This window comes from Magnolia sinica, chromosome 5 (genome assembly GCF_029962835.1).
Source record: "Magnolia sinica isolate HGM2019 chromosome 5, MsV1, whole genome shotgun sequence".
NCBI classification, from domain to species: domain Eukaryota; kingdom Viridiplantae; phylum Streptophyta; class Magnoliopsida; order Magnoliales; family Magnoliaceae; genus Magnolia; species Magnolia sinica.
The window spans coordinates 102,680,060-102,704,620 of record NC_080577.1 but is presented as its reverse complement, the minus strand read 5'-3'; the positions used below and the strand labels follow the sequence as shown (position 1 = coordinate 102,704,620).

General features: G+C 38.2%; 1 protein-coding gene across 1 annotated transcript; it reads right to left on the bottom strand.

Moving 5' to 3' along the window:
• Positions 1–7,050: 7,050 nt before the first annotated feature.
• LOC131246484 (uncharacterized) lies at positions 7,051–22,954 on the bottom strand. The gene is made up of 14 exons (XM_058246660.1): positions 22,744–22,954; positions 22,043–22,278; positions 14,489–14,626; positions 14,140–14,221; positions 13,630–13,706; positions 12,972–13,078; positions 11,811–11,928; positions 10,997–11,113; positions 10,794–10,885; positions 9,851–9,917; positions 9,651–9,729; positions 9,463–9,554; positions 7,872–8,015; positions 7,051–7,438 (listed from the first exon to the last, which is right to left on the bottom strand). Exons 2-14 carry the CDS (start codon positions 22,274–22,276, stop codon positions 7,412–7,414), a joined length of 1,374 nt encoding a protein of 457 aa, XP_058102643.1. The 5' UTR covers positions 22,277–22,278; positions 22,744–22,954; the 3' UTR covers positions 7,051–7,411.
• Positions 22,955–24,561: the final 1,607 nt, after the last annotated feature.

The following is a 24,561-nucleotide window of genomic DNA, read 5'->3' as shown; positions in this document are numbered from 1 at the left end:
TTCATTACTGTGATTATGAAGTTATGAGGCCCTGTTGTTCACCATCGTCTCATGGGCACGGTTGGATAATGGAATCCTTCCTAACGTTCATAACTCTTTCAGATTGGTTGTGGATTGGTTAAATTCTGTTGTTTACTTTGCCTCATGGGCATGGTGTTGTGATGGAATCAATTATAATCCTCATACCTCTCATCTCTTGAAAACTAGATCAAATTAAGGAAGTTCAGATTGGATTTTAGTGGATTATCTTTCAACTGGATGAAGATGAGACTCTGATTTCAATTGTGTTCATGAATCAAGCATAGATCTCTCTGATCTCTACAAGTAGATCCTTGACACCCTAGTTTCCCACTTTTGAATTTTACAAGTTTTAGTTAAAGTATTTCACCATTATTCTCTTAATTATTCCTGATTTAGATTACATCTTGGCATAGTTCTAGTTCAAGTTACTTTCAAATTACATACAAGGTTCAGTCTCTGTGGATTCGACCTTGGTCTTACCGAGATTATTACTACATTGCAACCCTATACTTGGGGTGTGAACAACAGGCTACCCCACTTGAGCTTGGTGTGAAAATGCCCCATGCATTATATAGAATTTCTGACAACGTGTGTAATGCTCCTGAAAAATTGAATTTAAGATCTTATCCCCTATCTTATTTCTATCTTATCCCATATCTTATCTCTATCATATATCTATTTTATCTCTATCTTATCCTTATTCATAATCCTTCTCCCTTATATATACCTCAACCCTCCCTATATCTCTCAAGTCTTAATCTCTCAAATAAGCATTTCTTTTTAAGATATGTGTCATAAGAAGAGTTTCACTCAAACTTAGATATTAACAGAAAGACACTTTGCGACAACTAAGAAGGGGAGAGAGAGGATTTTGGAGAGCTTAGATTCAGTAAGTTTATTCTCAATTCTTTTATTAATTTTTATGCATTTAATGTAACTTGACTCAATCTATGTAATGAATAGTGTGGATCGGCCACACGTTCATTGCATTGATCTGTGAATAGATACGATGTAAAGATGATGAAAGTTTAAAATCACATGCGAGGTTTCTTGTCACAAAGACTGTTGGTGTGTATTTGGTAGGATCAGATTAGATCTATACAGATCATACGATCCCTAAGGACAAAATATGTAAGGGTTCTAACTTCAGATCAATCTGACCATCGGATGAGCCACATTAGTCAGATTCAAAAGTGTTTAATAAGGAAAGCTCATATTTCTGCGCAAGTGTTGGTATTACTTGGCATAAAAGGTTGAGATGGGCCATCGGTTTATATATAATTAGATCCACACCATTCTCTAATATGTATATACAAAATATGTTAAGACCTCAATAATCTGCATGATATAATCATCCGGTAGGCCACTCCGATCAATAATTTGATATTCAATTTTAGAATCTAAAAAATAAAATCTAAATTTTGATAATTGAATTTCATGAACATATTATATATGGAAATTTCAATTATTTAGTCATTTAGGGTTTGGCCACCTAAGATGTATATCAAAGGTGGGCCCCACCGCATAATATAAGTAGATGAACAACAATGTTGTGGATATAATTGATACAATTTTTGAATTCAAACCAGCCTAATTACCTGGTGTATTCTACACTACTAGGCTCACGTGAGTAACCCAACATGTCACATGATTTATTGAAATTAAAATAAATTGTTTGTGATGGTTTGATTGATTTATGTACCGATCGGAGTGTTTCGTTATGATGTTGTTGATTTTAACTAATGTGAATGTATATGTAATGTTCCAGATTTTCACTATTTTGGATTTTCAAAAAACACTTGAAAATTTTCATTATAATTAACTTATGTTGTAACTTATTGACTATTAACACTCGATGTTAACTTATATGCGGGTAGTAGTAGTAAAGAACTGCACAAATTCGATTAATCAATCGTAGGAAGTTAATGAATCCACTCGATCACTTAAACATCGAGTTTAACCACATGATTTGTTCACATATAGCCTAAATCTAACCGACCTATTACTAAATAATCAAGACAACCGTAATTAAATAAAGACATACCAAAAATTGAGACAATTAGGGGTCAGATCTTAATTAATAAACCAAACTGACCCACTTATCCTTCTAGCCTAAGAACCAACGGCTTACGGTGATTATAACCGAATCGTCATTTCTGTTAGTTGCGAATAGGCTACACTATAGATTTAGCTAATCCAAATCTTAATCATTGCGCACAAGAAATCTCGCTACCCAATCAATTCTAGAAATGCCTTAATTATTTGAACAAGCTCTAGACAACTCGTTAGTGGGCCACTAAACCCAAAGCTATATAAATATATTCGTCTTAGTAGGCTTGGCGTCCATTGCGAGAAATTGAGTCGAGATTGCGTCTTGAATCGTTCAACTTAGACTCGTAAGGCGAGTGCTTGGGTTGTGCGAATACCTTATATGAAAATTTGAAACTTAAGTGAAACTAGTCCCTTTGTTTTTTCACAAAGTTGTAACTTTCGGACCATCAATTCATGACCAAAGTCGGGGTGCTGACTAAAGACATTTCCCCACACATATCCGTATAGCCCTGATTGATCATCGGTAACCGTCGATCTAAGTTATAGCCTTCCTGATTAATAGGCACGTCCGATCATCAGATGACTGTGTCCAAATATAGATCCCTATTGGGACACGTATCCCATGGCTTAAATTGACCCATACACCTTCCAACGGGTCTTATTAGTTGGAAACAACCCCCTCTAAGGTTAATATAACAAATACAGGGCCATTGGGGCCATTTGTGCAATATCTGGCATTATAAATACCATTTCATTTTACACCTCCTTCTCCCCATATGAATTTACCCTAGAAAGAAAAAGACAAAGAGAGAGAGGATAAAGATCTTGGAGTGTTCTTGATGAGTTTCCTTCGATCAAGACTTAGCATCGATCGTTCTTCTTCGCCGAATCCATCCCACTCGCGATCGAGAGATAACAAACGAATCCTACTTTTCAATGTAGGTTTTTCTAGATTAAATTACATGAATCTTACCTAATTGCTTCTAGATTGGTATAAGAATCATTTTTCCCAAATCCCTAATCCTAGGAGCGCTTTGAGTCGGGCGAATCATTATAAAGGTGCGGACCATTATTCATATGTTGTCATTTTTCGACCCTTGAGGGTCTCAGTTAATGATTTATTGTTTGTGTATAGCTTAGTATATGATAACATGTTCACATATCGATTTGATCGCAACAAGTGTTATTGCTTGCTTATGGATGTTCACATATTTGATAAAATGCCTAAGTGATTAAATAAATTGTTCTATTGTTGCTCACATGTTCGATGAAATGCCAATATGATTATGTTATATTATTGATGCTCACATGTTCGATGAAATGCATATGCAATTGTGTTGTATTATTGATGTTTATATGTTCGATAAAATGCTTGAGTGATTGTGCTGTTAAATTTAGGCTTCACATGAAATCTTATCATGATTCCCTAACAAATTGTTAGCCCCTTAGTGATGTTTAGAATTACTTACGATGTTGGGTTAGTCGATAAACCTCTCGAACCAAGGGGTGGCCCGAGTTAGGTTGGCCACCCTAGGCTTGTTCGACCAACCCGGGTTGAACAGGGATGATTGACGATAGCTAGACTACATGGGATGCTTACAACCAATGCCGGTTACATTAGGGTTCTCTCAGGTCAATCAAATTAGTCTACTAGTCGGCTGATCATGTATGTTCACAATGTATGACATGACCAAATCAAATCTACAATACCACGTTCCCAATGGATGAGTTAATTCATAACCGTTAGTACAATACGATCCCACTAAGACTCATGAGCCGGGCATAGTGGTATGAGATACCGTGTCCGAGTTGTCGACCTATGCTGGGGTGACGAGCCTCCCTGTAGTGAGCAGTGAGCACTAATGGAGGTAATAGATTATTGTTCGAATGACCCCCGTCAAATTACCCGGTCGATGGTACCATGCTAGAGTACCGTTTGAATGACTCGGACATGAATGAAATTGGGTGACAAGTCCCTTCCTTTGTGATGATTTGGTTTTACATGATAAGCCCGCACATCATAATTGAGTGATCATATTCGGTGTTTGAGTGACGACCCATACTGGGTTGATACTCATACCTTTGGGTATCATGTTGTAACTTTGGAATTGTTGATTAGTAATATAAACGGGTGATACCTAAATTTAGATTAAAGGACATTGGTGAGGAGCCGCTACATGCTGCGATGAACCGCATAATCCGAATAAGTACTTGTGATTTAACGCCAGTATCCTAACTTCACCAATGTGCTGTATGAATTGGAATTAATAATCACTTGGCTAATCACGCATACCCTAGGATATGTTACGATTTGGTGTTAGAATCGCTTGTGAGGGAATGTTGGTATTTGCAAAATAGGTGTTGAAGTCGCTTGTAAGGGAGTGTTGAATTGTAAGGTGCATTCATCATTCCATAAATTTATTCGTGCATTTAACAAGAGTATTTAGGAAACACGTGATTTCTTGTTTATAATTAATTGCGCTGATTGAGTCAATAACATGTATAACTTTGAACTAATGGAAACACTGAGTTAGCTACTCACTCCCACTTGGGACGGTGTTTTAAAACACCAACCATGCATTGTTGTTGATGCAAGTTCTATCGAGGCCTCCGATGGGTAGGCTTGGATTAGTTTGCACTTTCGCCATGATGCCTTGGGAGCGTCGGGCGAAGCTAGAAGGTTTTGCTTTTATTCTTGTTTTGTGTGTGTATATATATATGTTAGAGTTCCCGATCGGGCATGCTTTATATGTAAATTTTGTTGTATGTTTATTGTGGCTCATATAATTCTCATTTTGAGCGATCATCACTATTGATACTATATTTTTTTACTCTTAGTCCTATATTAATTAATTTTTGTTATCTCTTCCTCGCTTTGGATCCACTAATTTTGAATTGCGCTACTCTGATTGTTCAAGTGTAAAATGAATGTGAATTTGTACAAGGTCACACATGTATTTTCATGTGGTTAACACTCGGGAACTCGGCATCGAAGTCTATGTACTTGGGTACTGATTTTCGGGGCGTTACAGTATACAACGGTAAATCACATGCTAATCTATGCAAAATTGTATGAATTATAATAATTGTATGTTGAAAATGATGCATTCATAAATCATTCATCATTTATTGCATTTGCATAATGCATTATTGATCCTAGGGGCCCTCCATGGAAGAAATGTCGACCCTTGTAGAGTGTTACTAGATGCGGACTATGCCCAAGCTTACCCAATGGGTTGATGCGGGCTGACGATCTCTAACCCAAGCAGATGGATGATCATCCCATCTGATATATTCATACATCATTTGCATGCATACCATTGTGCATAATCTATTTCTATTATATTTTAATTTAAATAAGCATGAACCACTGGGTTTTCTCACTAACCCTAGACAGCTTACATTTTTATTGATGGAAAAACCGTACAGATGAGCAATTAACTAATGAATAACGCAGAAACCAAAAGTTGTGACTGAACTGGTACATGACACATGTGAGATGTAGTCGTATCCATCAAAAGAGGAATTGATCGCATTTAAACCATTCCTAATTATTTAATTAGAATTAGACTTGTTAGGATAGTATGATTTATATATAATGAATAATGGTATTAGTTGTAAGATTTTAAGCATTTGATTGGTTTTATTTAATTGAATTATTTTAGGTCTGTAATAAGTATTCATTAGTAAGTTGTATTGACTGATGAATGATGTCTAATTTATGTTGATTGAATGTTTACAGATGTCGAGAATGGACGAATGTTGGTGCTTAAATTATTTCATGTGAATGATTGTGAATAGACCTAGTTGGAATGTAAAAATAAATATTAATTTTGCTTCTGAATAATTGTATAATGAAACGAAATTAATACACTTTCTGTACGAGTTACGACTTGAAACGCAGATCCGAGAGTGCACATTCTATACTCGAATTTCGGGGCGTGATAACATGGGCTTTTCATTAGAAGTGATGATGAAGAGAAATGGGCGCCTTCTAGGAAATGTTTTCAACTAGATAAATGGAACATTGATGAATTGAAATACGATAATTGATTGCAGCCAAATGGTAAGAAGATCCACCCTTAAGATGCCATAAAATCCATTAGTTCATTCAAGGGGGTCTCCACATCTACAGCTCCAGTCAAAGAGGGCGGTTTAAATGAGGTGGAATTAAAAACTCTTCAAGAAAGATCTCAAAATTTTCTCTTTTACTCAATCTTCTCTAGGCGCGTGATGGTGGAAAGTGATTCAAAGAATGTTCTTAGTTGGCTTATGATCCAAGACCGTTGGAGTAGGCTCTTGTTATATGCTATTAAGAAATCTGTGATCTTGCATCTAGAGTGAAGATTTGTCGATGCTGGTAGAAGTGGGAATGTCATTGAGGATTCCTTAGTGAAAGGAGGTGTTTCAAGGACTATGTTTTGTACTGTGAACTCTTTCACCCATGCTTAATATATCCTAGCAAAGGCCCTTCTCCCCCACCTCACTATGGATGTTGTATTTGAACGTTCATAGTGAATGAGCATGATAAGCACCATAGTTCGAAACTCAAAACTCACTGTTCGGCTGTGTATCAGGTTGACTCGAAGACTCGACTCAACCCGACCTGACTCAAACTCAATATTTAATTATAATAAACTTAAAAAACTAGAGATAGACATGGATATTTAACATAGTTCACATAAATAATGTGAACTACACTGTCAGGTTAGTACAACCTTTTCCCTTAGAGATGGTAAGTTCTATTCTCTCCCCATTTACATTTTATTAATTTTCAAACTTTGACACACTGCATGACTCAGCTCAGAACCAGGACTGAGTCGCCAACAACTCGGCTGTAAATCTCGCCAAATCAGGTTGACTCATCCGAGTTTTGAGTCAACCCAGCGAGTCCTAGAACTATGAACCCACCACTCAAAGACATCCATCCGTATGCGGAATCGATGCAATTCAACTGGCTTCAATATAGGGAGTAGATAGTATGAAAGAAACTTTAATCATTATATATATGATATATACAATATATGCTAAAGGTTTACAATTCTATTCGAATTCTTCATATCCAATCAGCCCTTCACAATATGGAAAAAGAAGAAAATACGAAGAGCCCTTCCCCAAATAAGCACATGTTAGGCAGTTGAGATTGGCAAGAAGAAACCTGCCTTTGCATATACATGTACATAGCCGACTCTGGTCCTTTTCTTCCCCATTCCCAATTGAAGTTGGAAGGAGTTTATCTCTGTGATGATGACAGGGCAATACGTGGCGAACCCAGCGAACCCTCATTAGGAAAAAAAAAACTGAGACAACCGACGGATTCAATTCCCCCAGCAAATCATCAAGAACCGATTCCGATTAAGCGCAACTGTTGGAAAGAACCATTGAACAAGCAACAAAAATATCAGAATGTTTGATACAGATACAGATGCATGTGTTTGAGAAAGAAATGGAGAGAGACTACATGAGAGAGATTATTAAGGCTGTGTTTGGATGCACAAGCAAATTGAATTGCGAACATCTAATTTCATCGTAGGCCAAAATGGCACAAAAAGTAATGTAATTGCAATTTGGTTCACAGATGCATGGTTTTAAGACAGACGAGTCTAGTATGACTCGTACGAGTCAAATACATATCATCCAAGTCGACTTGACTCGGGGTCTAGCGAGTCAATCCGAGTCTAAAACCATGATATGATGCAAAGGAAGGTAAACAATATTTGGTTCTTTCCACTTTATTTGACCAATGATGGCAATCAAATTTGGTTGTTGGTCCAAACTCAGTAGATAAGAGGACTTACAAAGTTATTTTGAGGCTTCCTCCAATAGAAACCTTGAAGAATAACTGGGACAATATTGCAGGCTGCTAAGACATAAATCATCAGGGCATTCATCCCCATCCACTCCATCACTATGGTGGGTCGCCTGTACCCATGCACATCAACCTACACAATGGTAACATATAAAAAACAAATAAGATCCTCACCTTCTAAGTACCATTGAAGTGGCAGTAACGACAACAGAAAGCATTAAAAATTAAAAGTAGGTGCTGCATTTTTGGTAACAGCAATAGAAGTCATCTGCAGTTCCAGCACAGTACATATGTGAAACATGTCGATTGGGACCGTAATCGAGTGGCCTACCATGAGTAGGCAAAAAAATGGAAGATTGTGCAAGTCTGGGTATTTGTTGTGAGTTTTGCCTGCTGAATGTTGACCGATTGTCTGTGTTGAACGAATGGCCCCTTTTTCAGGGAACTGATCATATGGCCATCATAATCAAATCCCCTTCATTTTTGGATATGGCCCATCCATGTGTGGCACATGAATGAGACACGAACTGTTCTCATGGAGGGCATTTACTGTGATGCTGTGCTGTGTAGACTAAGAAATCCCTGCAGTCAGGTAATTCTATCCAATGATTGGAGGATTTTGGAGGATAACAATTCAATCACGGCTCAGCAGTTCGGCAATCAACTCTGACCAATAGTCAGCATTGAATGGGAAAATATCCTGCAATCAGCAACTAGAAACATCCGACCTAATGTGATTTTTAATACATGGCCCATGCATTCTAAGACCCAAATCAAAACTTCGGGGATCTTGTATATGTGGGCCAAGAGATTCTGCCCACTGAGTGTTGGCTAGAATTAATGTGCGCCAACATATAAACAGCCTGGATCTAAATGATGGGTACCTAACATAGGTGCTATGCTGACCTAAAAATGAATGCAGTTGGGTAATAGTGGCCGTTGATTGGATGACTTCAGAAGATTATAATTGGACTACGATTGGGTGGTTTAGAAATGAAGTCTAAACAATAGTAACCATTTGATAGGCAAAGGTCCTCCACAATCAGCAACTAGGATTGTCTGACCTAGCATGACTTTCGACGTGCGGTCCACCCACGGCAGGGCCCAACAAAGTCCAATCAACATTCAGCATTTAATCAGCAAAATTCCTCAAATTGGCAACTATGGTCATCTGACAGAGTGTGGTTTTTGAAGCATGGCCCATCATAGTACGGTGTAACATATGAAATGTCTGGATCTCGTATATGTATGCCATGTTTACCATGATTGAGTGCTCGATGAGTAATTTAGATATTAGATTTAGCACAATATCCTTTCCCGAGATGCTCTAGGGTCGCATTTGGATGACTATGGAACTGAATTGCATGTTGCATCCAGATCAAACTGAATCATCACAATTCAATTAATGTGTGCATACAAATGCAGCCCAACTCTTGAAAAAAATTTAAGCAACCTCGGCCAATTTCAGATTCAACCAATGTTTGGCATAAAAAAAAGTTCAGATTCAACCAATGTTTGGCATAACAAAATAAAATGCACAAGTTCCCATGGAAAGAGGAGAGAAGAGTTGGATATCTGACCAAAAGATAAGTTCCCGTAAGAAGAATGCCAGCTGCACCGGCAGTAAGACATGTATAACTTAAGCTGTAGAGAACCTTGTTCACGTGCATCCCTATAGAAAGGAAATCAAAGGGTTTAGCATACCAAAGTTGATATCTACTACTATTGAATCAATAAATATTAAAAAGTAGGAGATTTCTAATCTTACCCAAAGAATCTAAGGACAAGCCAAGGACTACCAAACAAAAGGAAGGGATCGTCCATTGCAAGATCCTATCCCTGTGATCCTGCATAATAAGTGATGACAAAGCTTTTAAATTAAAAATATATAAAAACAGAAAAAAAAAAAAAAAAAAAGGCTTTAAAAGTGACAATAGTCAGTTGACAAGGAGCAATCTAATGTTTTACCTTAAAATGTACTATGATATGTCCATAGTGCAACCCAATCAAGCAAGTAACAACAGCCATTACTGAACTGCAAGAACATAAACACAAGATTATTTTAATGATCAGAAAAGAAAAATCTTAGTTACAGGAAAACAAAGAAGTTTCAAAGAGCGCTCTCAAGGTATGCAGGTTCTGTAGAAAATACGAAACAATGCGCAATGCAAGGCATGGTGTTCTTTACTACATGTGAAACCGTGTGATTATCTCGATTGAAAAGTGGTGCTGCTGAACATACCCATGCAAAAGAATATGATTTTCAATTTGGATCAGAACTTGGGTTGGAAAGGTTTTAAAAACAGAAAGAAAGAAAGAAAACAAATACATAAGAAGAGGACAACATTAAAAACCACTTGAAATCTGCTCATTATCTGTAGAGTTCAACAAACTAAAAGACGAAGAGAAACACAAGACCTATATTAAAATAAGGGGTGGGGCACTCATACTAGATTAGGGCTCCCAGGTGCACACAAGGTGCTACATTGCTTACAGACTCCACTCGCAAGACTAGATGACATGAGCCCCTCTATATAGATAGGAGTTACAAACCGCTCTCTCACATATATCCAATGTAATATTAAACTCACAAGGCAATAAACATAAACACAACAAATTAAAAGGTTGAGTTTGTACTGTCAACAAAGATATAAAAGAGATTCAATGGTTCCTTTGGTTACTCCATGCGTTTTTAACTACATTCCTGTTTGCATAAAGTTTCAAAGCTGAGCAGTAGAAATATGAAAATATGTGGGGTATGGTGAATGCATGTTATAGTTAAGGACAGGTTTCTCTGTTTCATGACATTGATGGGTTTGAAGGAAGAGAAATAGAATCAGAGTTCAATTATTTCCTTCCTTTGGTAACTAGCTAGGCTATAGTAGCTAGCTAGAGATAGGTATTAACCAACCTTAAGAGTCCTTCAGGATCAAAAGGGGCTTGACACCATGAAGGAGCATCAAGCGGAAGTGGGCCATAATCTGGCGAGTTAATGCTGCATTGCTGTACGAAGAAGAAGGGAAAAAAAAAGAAAGTAAGACAACCATCATGGAATCAAAGAAAGAGAGATTTCCACGAAGATAACACTAATAACAATGAAACTTTAATACAGACCTTTGTTCTTGAATAGATTGGCCGTCTATACAGATGTTGAATGCCTAAAACTTCACGATCAATCATTCCAATGGCATTGCAAGCGGGCCCAGTATCACCCCTTACTCCACAAGTCACCTTAAGATAAAAATGAAGAATGAAGATAATCAGTGTATTATTACTTAAAAACTATAGGAATGGTAATGATCTCTGCAAAAGTTTGAATTTTGGGCCAAACAAGCATATCATGTTGATATGATTGGTGATGTTCTTTACTCTTTCCATAGAATAAATCAGTCATCAGATGTATAATTAAAAGAAAGGAAAATTGTAAACACTTCCCCTCTGTTTTATGCAATGGTAAATACCTCCCCACCGTTTTGGATTATTGAAAGTGTCTCCCTCTGTTAGAGAGGTTGGAGGAATCTGTGCCAAATACCCTCATCTTGAGGAGTTCGTTTTTTTGCCCACGTGTGGATATCACCATTATGTATAAAAGGTATCCAATCTGTCCAGAAGGATAGTCCGATCATCATGTGGGCCACCTGATGGAGTGACCATGCTGGATGGGTTGGATGACATACACTCACTATGGATGTAGGCCATGTCAATAGCTAGTTGCTTATGATATGGGTGTAAAACAGTCCATTTCTCAGAGATAACATTGTGTTAACAAGAGTGTGGGAAATCTGCAACAACTCTCTAAGACACAGGAGGAGTGTTTACAATTGCCCCTAGAAAGAAAATCAATATAATCATATGAAAAGTGCAACCAATACATGAAAAAAAAAAAAAAAAAAAAACAAGCAAAGAAGAAACGACAGCTGGAACTCACTGAGAATGTCTTTGGTGGAACGGAGGAGCTTTCACTTGGTATCTGGTACTTCCAGTCGGGTACATATAAACCATATAATAGGCTCAAATACATGGTAGTAAGGATTAAAGCGACCAACCTAAACAATATAGCAAGGTAACAAGAAATTTGGATCAGCCAATCCTGAACATGTAATGCCACAGGCGTTCAACATTGGAGCGAACAAAGCATATATTTTTTTTGTTAAAGGATACAGATGCTATGTTTGAAGATATGAAAGGGATTATTTTTGAAAGGCCAATGTTTGCATTAAGGGCCGGTGATTGTGGAAAGAGACTCTGCTAATGTTACCAATTGGGACTCGTCAAAGGGTCTGGGCCATGGAAGGTAATCATTTTTATTTAGGGAGATTTGTTGTAATTTTTTCTCCTCTTTTAAATGTTATCTTTCATCATGTAGGCAGCAAGGCTAAGAAAAAGAGGAATTGCTAAGTAGAAAATAGGTAACCAAAATCAGCGAACAGGTACTACCAGAAATATTCTATGGATGCAATCCTGCAATGGAAGAAAAAAAATTACTGACTGATCAGCTTTAGATCTGTTTTCTAGATAAGAATCAATTTTTCCTAGAACAGCACCGCATGGATTTTTTAATCTTTATTTCAAACAGCGACAATGACATCCAAACTTTCGACAAGCTTCTATTTGTTTTAGGAACTTCTAAGGTGTGTTTGGATTCACCATCAAATCGAATTGCAATGATGTCTAATAAAGTGGAAGCACAAAATTGCTTTTACCTTTCTTAGCATTCATATTGAAAACTGGGCTCCAAATTGCCATACTTTCACTTCAATTAGAGTTGAAGGGCTTCTTCCTCATTACAAATACTACTAAAAATTATTAGTTTTTGACGTTTCCTATTTGACCGAACTGCACACTTCCAATTCTATTCTCTTGGGCACAATCGAATGAAGTATATATTTTTTAAATATTGCTAATATTAACAAGTAACAGATGGGAAAAAGAAGAAAAATGTGAAACATAAAGCCTTGAAAGCCATGAAAAAAAAATGCCATAAACATGTGTAACATGGAAAATCGAAAACAAACGAAAAGTGAAACAACAAACAGCTCAACAATATGCTTGACATGTGAAGGAAGTTGTTTCATATAAAGTCACATACCACTGGAATCGATATTTCCTTACTAAGGAGAGCCCAGAATCAACATCCTTGTCACTCTTTAGCCAAATCTCACACATTGCAGCCAGAAGATATGCTATTGCTATTCTCTGAGAAAGGCAAGATGATCGTTCATCAGTTAATTTTGACAGAAGAAAAACATGCAGAACTCAGACTACAATCATTGTCACTTATGGCTGTTTGACTGTTTCAACCATGAATTTGGATAATAGCCTGCTTTAGCTTTACAGTAAATAGAAATTTTATTTATTTCTCTTGCAAATGTAACTTGACATCTGGAATGAGAAATTCAGGAGAACTAGCAATACGAAAATTGGTCCCAGAAAGAACAGAATAGTAAAAATCCAAAGTTCAATAATAGGAACCATGTAGGAGTAAGCAATATTAAACCATGTTTATGTTTGCATAGATACAAGTCAAAGTGCTGTCAGTCTGGTTATACATGAAATTGCATTGAGATCCTTTCCAAGTTTCAATGAAGTTTAACAGATATGTGAATCATGCCAATAAAACGTGAGACGAAGCTCTGAATATTATTCAACATGAGATACACACTGATGGGTCCTTTTTCATCAAAGAAAAAAATTACAACATGTAGTCAGTTTAACAATGACGAACTGTGGAACGTCAAAATGCATACCTGTAGTGTGCCCATCCATCGAATGGTTGATATATCAACTCCATAAGTTAAATTGTTAACACCATGAAAATAACCTCCTGGGAGCAAGAAAGGAAAACAATGAAACAAGTTAAATACATTTATTAATATTCTCAAACATCAACCAATGTATTGTATGGGTCATTTGGTGGAGCTGGATCTGGGGCTGGATTTGGATGTCGTTTTTGCATCACAGTGGGCCCCAGAAACAAAAAAAAAAAAATGGATTCCAAAAATCCAAGTTGCCAAATACAATGTTTGGATTCCACAGGATTGAAAATCCAGGTTGCAAAGCAACTGACAGAATCCAAATCTTAGGGATTTCAAATCCTGGATCTAGATTCTCAAGTAAGAAACTGAATCCAAGCTACCAAATTACCCCTCATGTTTCTAACTAGAAAATCTAATAAATAAATATCAAAAGAGGAATTTTTAAAACAAAGGCATCCCTCGTTTAGCATTTGAGTAGAAAATAGTGGTTGTGTCAAGTACCTTGGAGGAAAATGCCTAAGATTAACAGTTTCAATGCCCGTAGCACAGCCTTTTGAGTTGCAACACCTTTGCCTGGCAATTTCTGTATGCAAAATGATTGAAGCTATCAAATGATTAAATTCCACAACTTATAATTAAACTATTTTCATTGCTTCAACATAATTTTCAAAGATCTATGAAGTTATTCGGTGCTTGCATTAAAAAAGAAAAATAGAAAAAGGTATTCGTTGCCTGAAAGTACTTTCGAGAAAACATCTTTTGCTTTCAAGAATACTACATATTTTCTTTCTACACAAACTATAAATCTGGAAACTCTTAGGACATATAAAGCAGAAGCTGAACTATATACCTTATATGTAAGTCCAAGCGAAACGCCAACGATAAACAAGAAAAATGGCATGACAAAATCCGCCAGGGTCACGCCATTCCATGGTGAGTGATTGATTACAGGGAACATTCCACCAGCATCATCCACAAGTATCATGAGCTACAATTATGAAATCATAACCGATACATCATGAGATAGCAATTCCATTTAACATGTAACACCATATATTTGTACAAGAGATTCAATTTCTAGCAACAAAGAAACCTTTAAAAAACAGACTGGCTAAACACCATCAAATTGTGCATATTAGAACTAGCAGCAGCACAAACATATGGTGGATATAATCATGAGTTAATTTACAGTGACACATGAGCATTGAAACACACGAAAATCATCGCTTCAAAGATGAGATAAGAACCAGCAATAAACTTGGCTTGGACAAAAGAAAGCCAGTAATAATCAAGGTCATAAAATCATCAAGGACAAGATAAAAACCACATAAAAATGACATGGAATAATGGAATTTTCTATTAAATTTTGAACCCACCCACCACGTAGCAATAGATGACTATGTACATACATAAACACATGAATACATCTATACGCACATATATGCATATAGTATCATATCTGACATTCCATATTAATAAAAAAAAATTGCCATATTTTGATCTACAAAGATACAACTTTGCAACCAACAGGTTTTAAATGGGAGAAGAACTCAGACTGTGCATAACCAGAACAAGGCATTTTCTGGCTTGCGAAGCAAACAATCATGTTTGGTAGATGGATCTCAAAACTTTGGAACATTCAACAGTAGGTTTATTATATAGAGAAATTCAAGAATTCCCATGAAACAAGTGCCCATCGTGACACCTGGGCTCAGGCATTCCATGATGGAATTTTCATCACTAACTCCAGTGGAGGGGGAAAAAAGAGTCTACATATGACTTATGAGGATCTTGCCTCCTTAATCCTTATTGAACATAGAAAAAGGTCTCTCTCCAACCACAGAAAAAATTCGAAATGACTTGAAATATGTATTTTGAGACAAATAAATAAAGATTAAAGATGAATGTTTCGCATACGTAAACAATCGCACTCCAATACACACACAGACATTCATTTATTGGAAAATATATAATAAGACTGGCTGTGATTGGTGCATTATGGCAGGCCAACTGCGAACCTATGAACCAAACTGTTCATTGAAAGGACTCATCTATGAGTTAGCCATAATCCCAAAAACTACTTTGATTTGGGAGAATATGCCCATGGTGGGCAATAGCGAGGAATAGAGACCTCATGTCATTGACTACACAAAGCCAAGTTGGAATTTCATATTGGAAAGTCAACTCGCGAGGAAATTTAAAAAGGAACTGCCAAATCTGAGTGGGATGCAGAAACTCATACGATCACCTAAAAAAAATGCTAGAATGGAAATGTTAACTTCATTTGTGTGAGATTGCATTTTTCTGAAGTTCGGGAAGCATATGTTGTTGTCATATAACATCAGGTCTGAAAAGAAAGAGTTTTCGACAAGATGAATGTTCATATTAGTATAACTATGGAGAGTTGTCACTGTTCTATCAAAGTGCCACACCCTAAATCCCCCATTGATATATATATATATATATATATATATATATATATATATATATATATATATATATATCCTTTTAGATGATCATTAACTAGAATTTAACTGTATTTGGATGGCTCAACCAAAATGAATTCCAGTTTACATTCACAGTGAGGAAGTGACCAGAGTAGCACTTAAAATCCAATTCGAACAGCATCCAAACGCAACCAAAAAGAATTCCAAGAATTGTGTTCAGTTCAACGAAGCATTGAAATCCACCCTAACGATTCCTTGGCAAAGAACTCTATACATGAGTCACGTGGGCCCAACCTTGAAGTGCTCATGACCACTTCGACCATCATGCATGCCATTCCTTGTTTAGCCAATAGCCTAAAAGTCAGGCCAATCCATGACTTAGTTAGGCCCCACGAACAAGAATAGTCCGGAGGGGAGGGCATGCCGTCCCAAGTATTCCCTGTAGTGTGGTCCATCTAAGCCATGGATTGGCATGTATTTTTTTTTTTTGGGCCCCACGACCAAAGACAGCAAGACATACCTCGTGGTGGGGCTCACAGAGATTTGTTTGCACCCCAATTATAGTGAAAACATTTGCATTTGATACTTTCAATACTTGCACGTGTGCGCCCACGTACACTTGGTGTTTCTGTCACTAGGTAAAGTGGCTCCGTACATCTATACATCTATACGGACGGCAATATCTAAGGAATCTAGCAGTGCAAACTTGCTTTCCTTTTTTAGCCTCTTTTTTTTTTTTGCAAGTTGCCACCACTAAGTATATGGGCACATATCATGTACCATATGATTTCCATGTGGAGTAATGGGAGGCAACTTCTCCAGGTCATCTACCACATCGTTTCCATGGGAATAAAAATGCAAAAGATAAAGAGATATGCTCCACATCACTATTGCTCCTAGTTGCATTCATCCACTCAGAAAGTCCAATCAATCGATCTGAATTGTCTATTCACTCCATAACACATTTTATGGACCACCATGGAAAAATTCACTTATCTGCTAATCCAATCCATCCTTCAATTGGCTTATTTTCTCTGATGGTTATGATTTCCAAACAAAAGTGATTCTTTAAAATGACTAACAATCCATGATGGTCCTAACAAGTAGATGGATCAAATTGTTGATTGGAACCTTTTTTTTTTTTTTTGTAAACAATCTCTTTAAAGTCCATTGATCAAATGGTTAATATTTGTCAGATTGGAGTAATTTTTATATGGTAGTCCACAAAATGTGTGTTGGATATAATGGACGGTTTGGATTAATGTATAGGACTGTGCATGTGTCCCAACGGAACTAGGAGCACTACAGCATGTAGTGCTGGGAGAGCATTGGAGCATTTCTGATATATATAAAAAAATAAAAAGCATTTGGACGCACTACAATCAGTGGAATGCATCCATGGCCAAATTGCCAAATTCAGAGAATGCCTAAAAGTTACAAAGGGAAAAGTAGGTTAGGCTGTGTGGCCCTGAGGGTAAGGGGCCCACCCTCGTGGGGGAGGACCACCTATACACCTAACTGAACATTGGAGAAATGGGCTGTGGTCAGTAGGACTACCAGAACCAAACTCATGTTAGAATGTGCAAAAGCTGAAGGGGGATGTTTGGATGCCACTAAAAATGTATTTTAACAGGTTTTCCTCTCGAAAGTGACTGAAAATAGTGTTGAAAGTATCCCAACTGCTGGGATGATCCCACGATTGGACCCACCCAGGCATGCAACGGCTTGAAATTTTATTGGGGTGGGCTTTTTTGTGACGGTGAGTTTGATGTACGGTTCCGATTTTCAAACGTATGGCGCATATGAACGTGTCAATCAATGGCTAGCTAACTGCATTTTTTTTTTTAAGAATGAAAAATAGGCAGCTATTTAATGAAAATCGTAAAATGGAGGCATCCAAACACCCACCAAAAATGAAAAATGTCATATGCTCCAAGCCATTGCAATTTATATCCCGCAGTGTGTACGATCAAAACTAATACAGGAAGTGATGGTTGGGTGAGCTAACTTAGAAGAAGGGATAAGATGGAAGGTGATAAAGCAATCCATCCGCTTGTTTTGTACACGGTGGCCCCACCTCAGGATTGAACCTAACCATAAAAATTAATATACACCACTTAAACAATCTATATTCATGAGTGGTCCATGTGGTAACTTGATCAGCTAGATATTTGGGTGGTGTGAACATCACGGTGAGTTTCATATGTTAGACGGATTGGACGTTATATATACCATGTCGGCTACATAATTCTCCACTTCACAGCCTTTAACAGGAAGAGAGAGAGAGAGAGAGAGAGATTTGGTGCTTTTGAAGGGGAGAGAGAGAGAGAGAGAGAGAGAGAGAGAGAGAGAGATTTGGTACTTTTGCCCTTCAAAAGCATCCATCTACGCAGCTTCCATTGTTCGGCAAAATTCAAATTATTTAGCCTTAAAAACCCTTCATCATTATTAAGACGTGTGTAATCAAAGAGCATGTCAGGATGGCAGGAACGAGCCAACACGCTTCAGTGCAGTGAAAGTGAAGTTTCAGGGACGTAAAACGGTAAAAGTGGAGTCATATGTAGCAGTTTCTGTGCTAGCCTCATTATTAAGGACGCGGATGGAAGTTCTGTAGTACGGCCCACTGTGATGTTTGTGAGAAATCTAATCCGTTTATCCGTTTTTCAAGCTCATTTTAAGGCCTACGACCAAAATGAGGTGGATCCAAGGCCCATGCAGGCCACACAGGAAGAAATACTAGGAAAATAAATACCTATCCTTTAAACCATCCAAGGATCCGCCTTGATGTTTATAAGACATCCAAACCGTTTATAAGGTCATTCCCACTGGGATGAACTGAAAACCAAAAATCTTAGCCTGATATAATAAAAAAAAAACTTCTGTGACCATGTAAATGTTTCAACAGTGGCCTACTGTGTGGCCCATATGGGGGTCTTGGATCTCATTTTTGGTCGCATGCATTAAAATGGGCTGGGAAAACAAATAGATGGGGCGGTGTAACCCACGTAGATGTCCTGCGCAGGAATTTCTGCAAAAGACTGTCGCAGAAACCCGCGTCCCATTATTTATGCCTACAGGAATTAGGTGAGACGCGTCCGGTATCAGACTTAGTGGGCCCTCTGTTAGATAATTGAGCTAGTGAGCGTGGAGAGTGCCAAAAAAAACTTCCTGATACTAAGACCCTACTGAAAGAAAGAGTCAGGCATGGGAAGATCTGTCTCCATCGCTGAAATTTTCAAGGATGATTCATTCCGAGTGTGGATAAGCAGATGTCTGGATCTATCAATCATGGCACACAAGCGCCCGAGTCAACTCGGAGATTTCAGAATGGAATCCTCTACGACACCTGTTTTCATATAGCCAGAAACACGCAAGCTCTGTGGGGCCCATCAATTAGTGTATGTAAAATCCACCCCGTCCATCAGGTTCTGTCATCGATTCTATGCCTGAGGGATAAAAATAGGCCAAATCCACCAGTTAGGTGGACTACACCAAGGGAACAATGAGGATAGAATACGAATCATAGGTTTATGTGGGGTCACCATGGGGTAAAACTTTCATCAAACCGTTAATAAGACGTAGCTGACCAGGATGAAGTACATAATAATAATAATAATAATGATAGTAAATAAAAAATCTAGCTGATATTTTTTATGGGAGCACCCAAGAAGATGAGGCCCTTGCGGTGGGTCCTACCTTAATGCATGCATTCTACATTCACGCCGTCCATTCGTTTTTCTAGATTATTTTAGCATATGAGCCCAAAAGTAAAGCAGATCCAAAACTGCCGTACATCTGTTTTTCCAGATCAGTTTCGCATATGAGCCAAAAAAAATAAAGCAGGTCCAAAACTCAGGTGGACCATACCAAAGGAAACAGTGGTGATTGAATATCACACGTGCCACTTTGTATGGCCAGCTAATTCCCCTACTTTTAACTATCCATCTACCTGCAACCCGTTGTTTAGTGTCATCCGATCAGTGTCATTTTCGTTCCCACCATCATCCAGGATTCGTCACGCCATTTGAATGACCCGGGTTGATAAGCATCCATGCCACGTGGATGACCTAACAAACGATTATCCCGTAGTCCAGCCCTTTATTTCCTAAGTTATAGTGCTCCTACTTGCATCACGACATTTGGACAATCAAATTAGTTCATCCGGAGCGTCTATTAGGTCTGATCAAATATTTCATTGCTACCATGCAAAAAATCATACCGATCAGAAGAATTTTAACGGTCCAATCAACAGCCTCTACAATGGATAGTCAAAATTAATCTTTCAATGAACCTTCAAAAAGGCCACTTTACCAATGAATTAGGTCTTCTGGTCCGTGTTGATTTCTAGTTGCTACATGCCTTCATGTGCGAGACCACCTAATGGATAATCCGGATTGATTGGTTCTCTCCAAATGCTATTTTTGTTATAGTATTAAAAAATCCGTACTAGTATTAAGTGGCAAATGCTATTTTTGTTATAGTATTTTAAAAATCCGTACTAGTATTAAGTGATTAAAAATCCGTACTAAGTATCAAGTGTGTTAGGTCCAGGTCACCGTTCAAGTTATGCCACGTGTATGAGGCGTTCATCTATGCTGATGTGCACAAGCACCAAGGAATAGAATACAAGCAAGTGGGCCTACCATGGCCTCCAGGCCATTACTCAAAACAGAAGTAGCCAATGGACTAGAACAACTAGTGCGGTTGAAGAGTATGATAATCCATACCCAACACATAGCGAATGGTACACGTAGCATAGTGGCGTCCAATATAAACGGTCCTAGTCGTACGACACAACATGACTGTACGATCCTACAGAGAATGGACGGTAAAAATGAAAATTCTATTAATCAGGTCAGCCAATCAACGTGATCTTTCGTATGCAACCTCGCACGTGTTGCGTGTGTGAGAAACCTGATCCATGCAAACACGGGCACCACCAACATCAAGATCACACGGTGATTAGGCATGGACACATGATTTCATCTTGGGTTGGAATTCCGTCTGTCTATGCTCTCGCAATCCAGCGAACTGGACATCTTTCACCTGTTGGCTGTTGCCGTCTCTTTCTTGGTGCTCGATATTATTCGGAATTACAACCTTTTCCTCCTAACCGTATATCGTTTATTAAATAACGTAATTTTCTTTTATTAGTAAGCGTGGATCGTACCGTAAGTGGGCCCCACCTATGCTAATAAGAAGCGTTCATCAGACAAATGGAGGGCCATGGTTTGGAGTTATTTGATACGCTGGCCGAGAGATCCAGCCGTCCATATGGGACCTATCCTGATGTGTGTCAGATATCTACACCGTCCATTAGGCCCATGGGAACTCAGGTGGGCCATACCATTCGAAAATATCTAAAATCACTTGATAAGGCCCAATTGAATTTTGGAATGCTCTGAAATTTCTTGGTTTATAGGCACATGGCTCACCTCATATCAGTAGGCCCTGTAAACGATCGGATGTTTTCAATGGGTGGGCATCCACTCTCAACGGTTGTTTGTGGTGTGGTCCATCTAAGCCATTGATTAAATTCATTTTTAGGCACATGGCCCACCATGGAAGGATGCATTTACTTGATGGGGTAGATTTACTACAAACATCACGGTGGGGCCCACAGAGCTCGATCTCATGGGAAACTCCTATGAGGTCGTCGTCACGTTAGCAACATCCTCAAAAGAAGGAGAAACGAAGAGAAATTTCTGAATTTAAACTAATCGTTATATTAATATCTTGATTAATTATTATTACTAAACCAACGCATTTGAATTCTAAAAACAGGAAATTTCAGAAACCCAAACCTACCAAATCTCTGAAATCACCACAAAAAAACTCCAGAAATCAAAGAAAATGCAGGCATTGATTTGATGAAACTAGTTAATAAAAGAAAATCAGGTATTATTTGGTAAAATCCAAAAATAAGAAAAAAATAGATATTGAGATTGGGATCTTACAGCAACGGTGATTCCACGGAAGACGTCGAGCGAGACGAGACGGCGTTTCGAAGCATCTCCGCCAGCGGCAACAGCGATGCCTTTCTGGCTTTCCACCGCAATGAATTTCGCAGAAGGAAACTGCCTTGTAGATTCGAGTTCTTTCTCCGTATAACCTTCCTCAATCGAAAGGACCTTCCTCTTTGGACATTCGATTCCATTCTCTTCGTCGTTAATCAACTCATACACCGCCATCCCTTTCATCCCAAAATAAAATAACAGCAAAAACCGTTATTTCAGAGCTTCGATCTGATAATGCAAAGAAATCCATAGCTAGAAAGCCGAAAACAACGTTTATCTGAGCTTCCGGATCAAAAAACAAAGATCAAATAGAAAGCCAGAAATTAAAATCTTTTTTCAGCGCTTCGAGATCAAGAATCCCTGAGCGCTCCGAATGGAAAAATGCAGGGAAAAAAAAAAAAAAAAAACATAGATCGAGATAAATAAAAATAAAAAATCGTTCCTTTCCGATCTCTAAATTGAAAAATGGAGAGAAAGCAGAGAGGTAGAAAGGAGCAAAAAAGCGTTTCTTTGAGCTTTTCGATCGAGAAATGCAGGAAGAAAAAAAAAAAAAAACAGATATCCAGATAGCCATCAGAATCGAGAAAATCACGGGTGAGGCAGGAAGAGATGAGAGAGATAGAGAGAGGAATAAAACCAACCTCTGTTTTTCTCTCCCTTTGAAGAAAATGGGGAAGAATTCGTTTGAAGGAAGTAAGACGTAGGAACCCTTTTTCTATCTATATATAGAAAAAAAAAACTACTCTTTTGCGTTCTTTCTATCCGTTCCTGATCTGTCTCTCTTTGTGGAGAGAGAGAAGGCTCTCTCCTCACTTCGCTTCGGCCGGAAGAAGAGAGAGAGAGAGAGAGAGAGAGAGAGAGAGAGATGGCAACTAAGCCCTTCGATCTCCCAACATATATAGACGCTGGCGCCTTTCGTATGTACGTAGTGGGCATTACTTTCATTTACGTGGACGGAATATCTTCATTTGGACAAGATCCAAACCGTCCATCAAGTTCATCACCCATTTTTTGTTCTGGGTTCCAAAAATCAGGCTAAATCAATAATCATATTAACTACACTGTGGGAAAATGTTGAGATGGGAAGTCACACCATTAAAACGTTCAAATTGTTTGTGGGGTCCACCTTCATGAGTATATGCTATTGAATCTACTCATCTGACGTGTCAAATCAGGTTGAATGGATTGGTCGAAATTATTACATTACAACACCCATGTAATCCAAATAACCTGAATTTTTCAGTTTTAGGCATGATTTTACACCCTTCCAAATGGCGTGGCCCATCTAAGATTTATATTGGATTGAATTTTAGATTTTATGTTGAAAATATAACAAATAATCTGATGGACGGGTTGGATTAGATGAATGTTTGTCTCAAGTGGGGAACAGTTACCGCAAGTTAGGATATCGCGGTCCCATTGAGTTTTCTATTTTATATTCCTGGAAAAGGTACGGAAATATACATATAAAAGAGTAAAAAAGCAGGTAGTCCTCGGACTACTGGAATGAAGAAATCGTGACTATAGATTAATCCAACGAATAAGATTGTTTGACTGGTACTGTTTTTTTCGTCTGATCTACCTCATATACGGTTCTGATAATTGGTAGGCCCAGTCTAAGCAGAGTACTACGAGTTCTCTTTAGTAGTACGCGGACTACCAAAACCGACTTCATAGAATTGGAAATTGGGAACTTCAGAGATAAAACTGACAAGGGCCATTTGTCTATAAGGCACGGTGTATATAGGTTGTATCAAGAGGGTCCCATCAAAATATACGCCCTTGATATTGTCACGTATGCAGAAGGTCGTGTCAATCAGCTTCCCTAGGAAGGTTTCAACGGTGAGTGTCACTCTCCCCACTGTTTCCTGCGGTGGGGTCCACTCGATCTTTGGATCTGACTCGTTCTTTGTCTCATGCCCTAAAATGATCTCTACAAATGGATGAACGGTGTGGATACAACACATACTTCATAGTGGGTCCCACAGAACTTGGTGACGTCACTTCAGTAGTGATTCTCGCTACTCATCCTGTTAATAGCTAATCCGCGTCCGACGTGGTTGTGCTCGTGACATCCAGTCCGTCCATCAGGTGTTCCTTTCAATGTCTACCGTTCATGCACAAAAAAATCCCGATCCTCGATTCATGTGGGCCAAAGCATTTGAAACCATTAGATCGAGCTTAAAACCTTAAACTTCGCACGGTGGGGCCTGCATGAATTTTGAATCAATCTAATTTTTGTATTGTTTATTCATCCTTCTGAGGCACACCTGATGAACGGCTTGGATACAATATATACACCATGAATGACTCCACGCACAACTCTATTGTTGGTGTCCCCTCCTCATTGTTCCCTGTTATGTGGGCCATCAGAATTATGGATTGGAAAAATATCTAATGACATCAACCAAAATTGAGAACTACATCTGATGGACGGTGTGGATATCACGTACACAACA

What these genes read in the sequence shown, in the direction of transcription:
- LOC131246484 (XM_058246660.1), bottom strand. Translation starts at nt 22,276, where the DNA reads ATGGCGGTGTATGAGTTGATTAACGACGAAGAGAATGGAATCGAATGT. An exon ending in TCCGTGGAATCACCGTTGCT is followed by an intron (nt 14,627 to 22,042) that starts GTAAGATCCCAA and finishes TCATAATTGTAG; the next exon opens with CTCATGATACTTGTGGATGA. An exon ending in ATATCATAGTACATTTTAAG is followed by an intron (nt 9,730 to 9,850) that starts GTAAAACATTAG and finishes CTTATTATGCAG; the next exon opens with GATCACAGGGATAGGATCTT.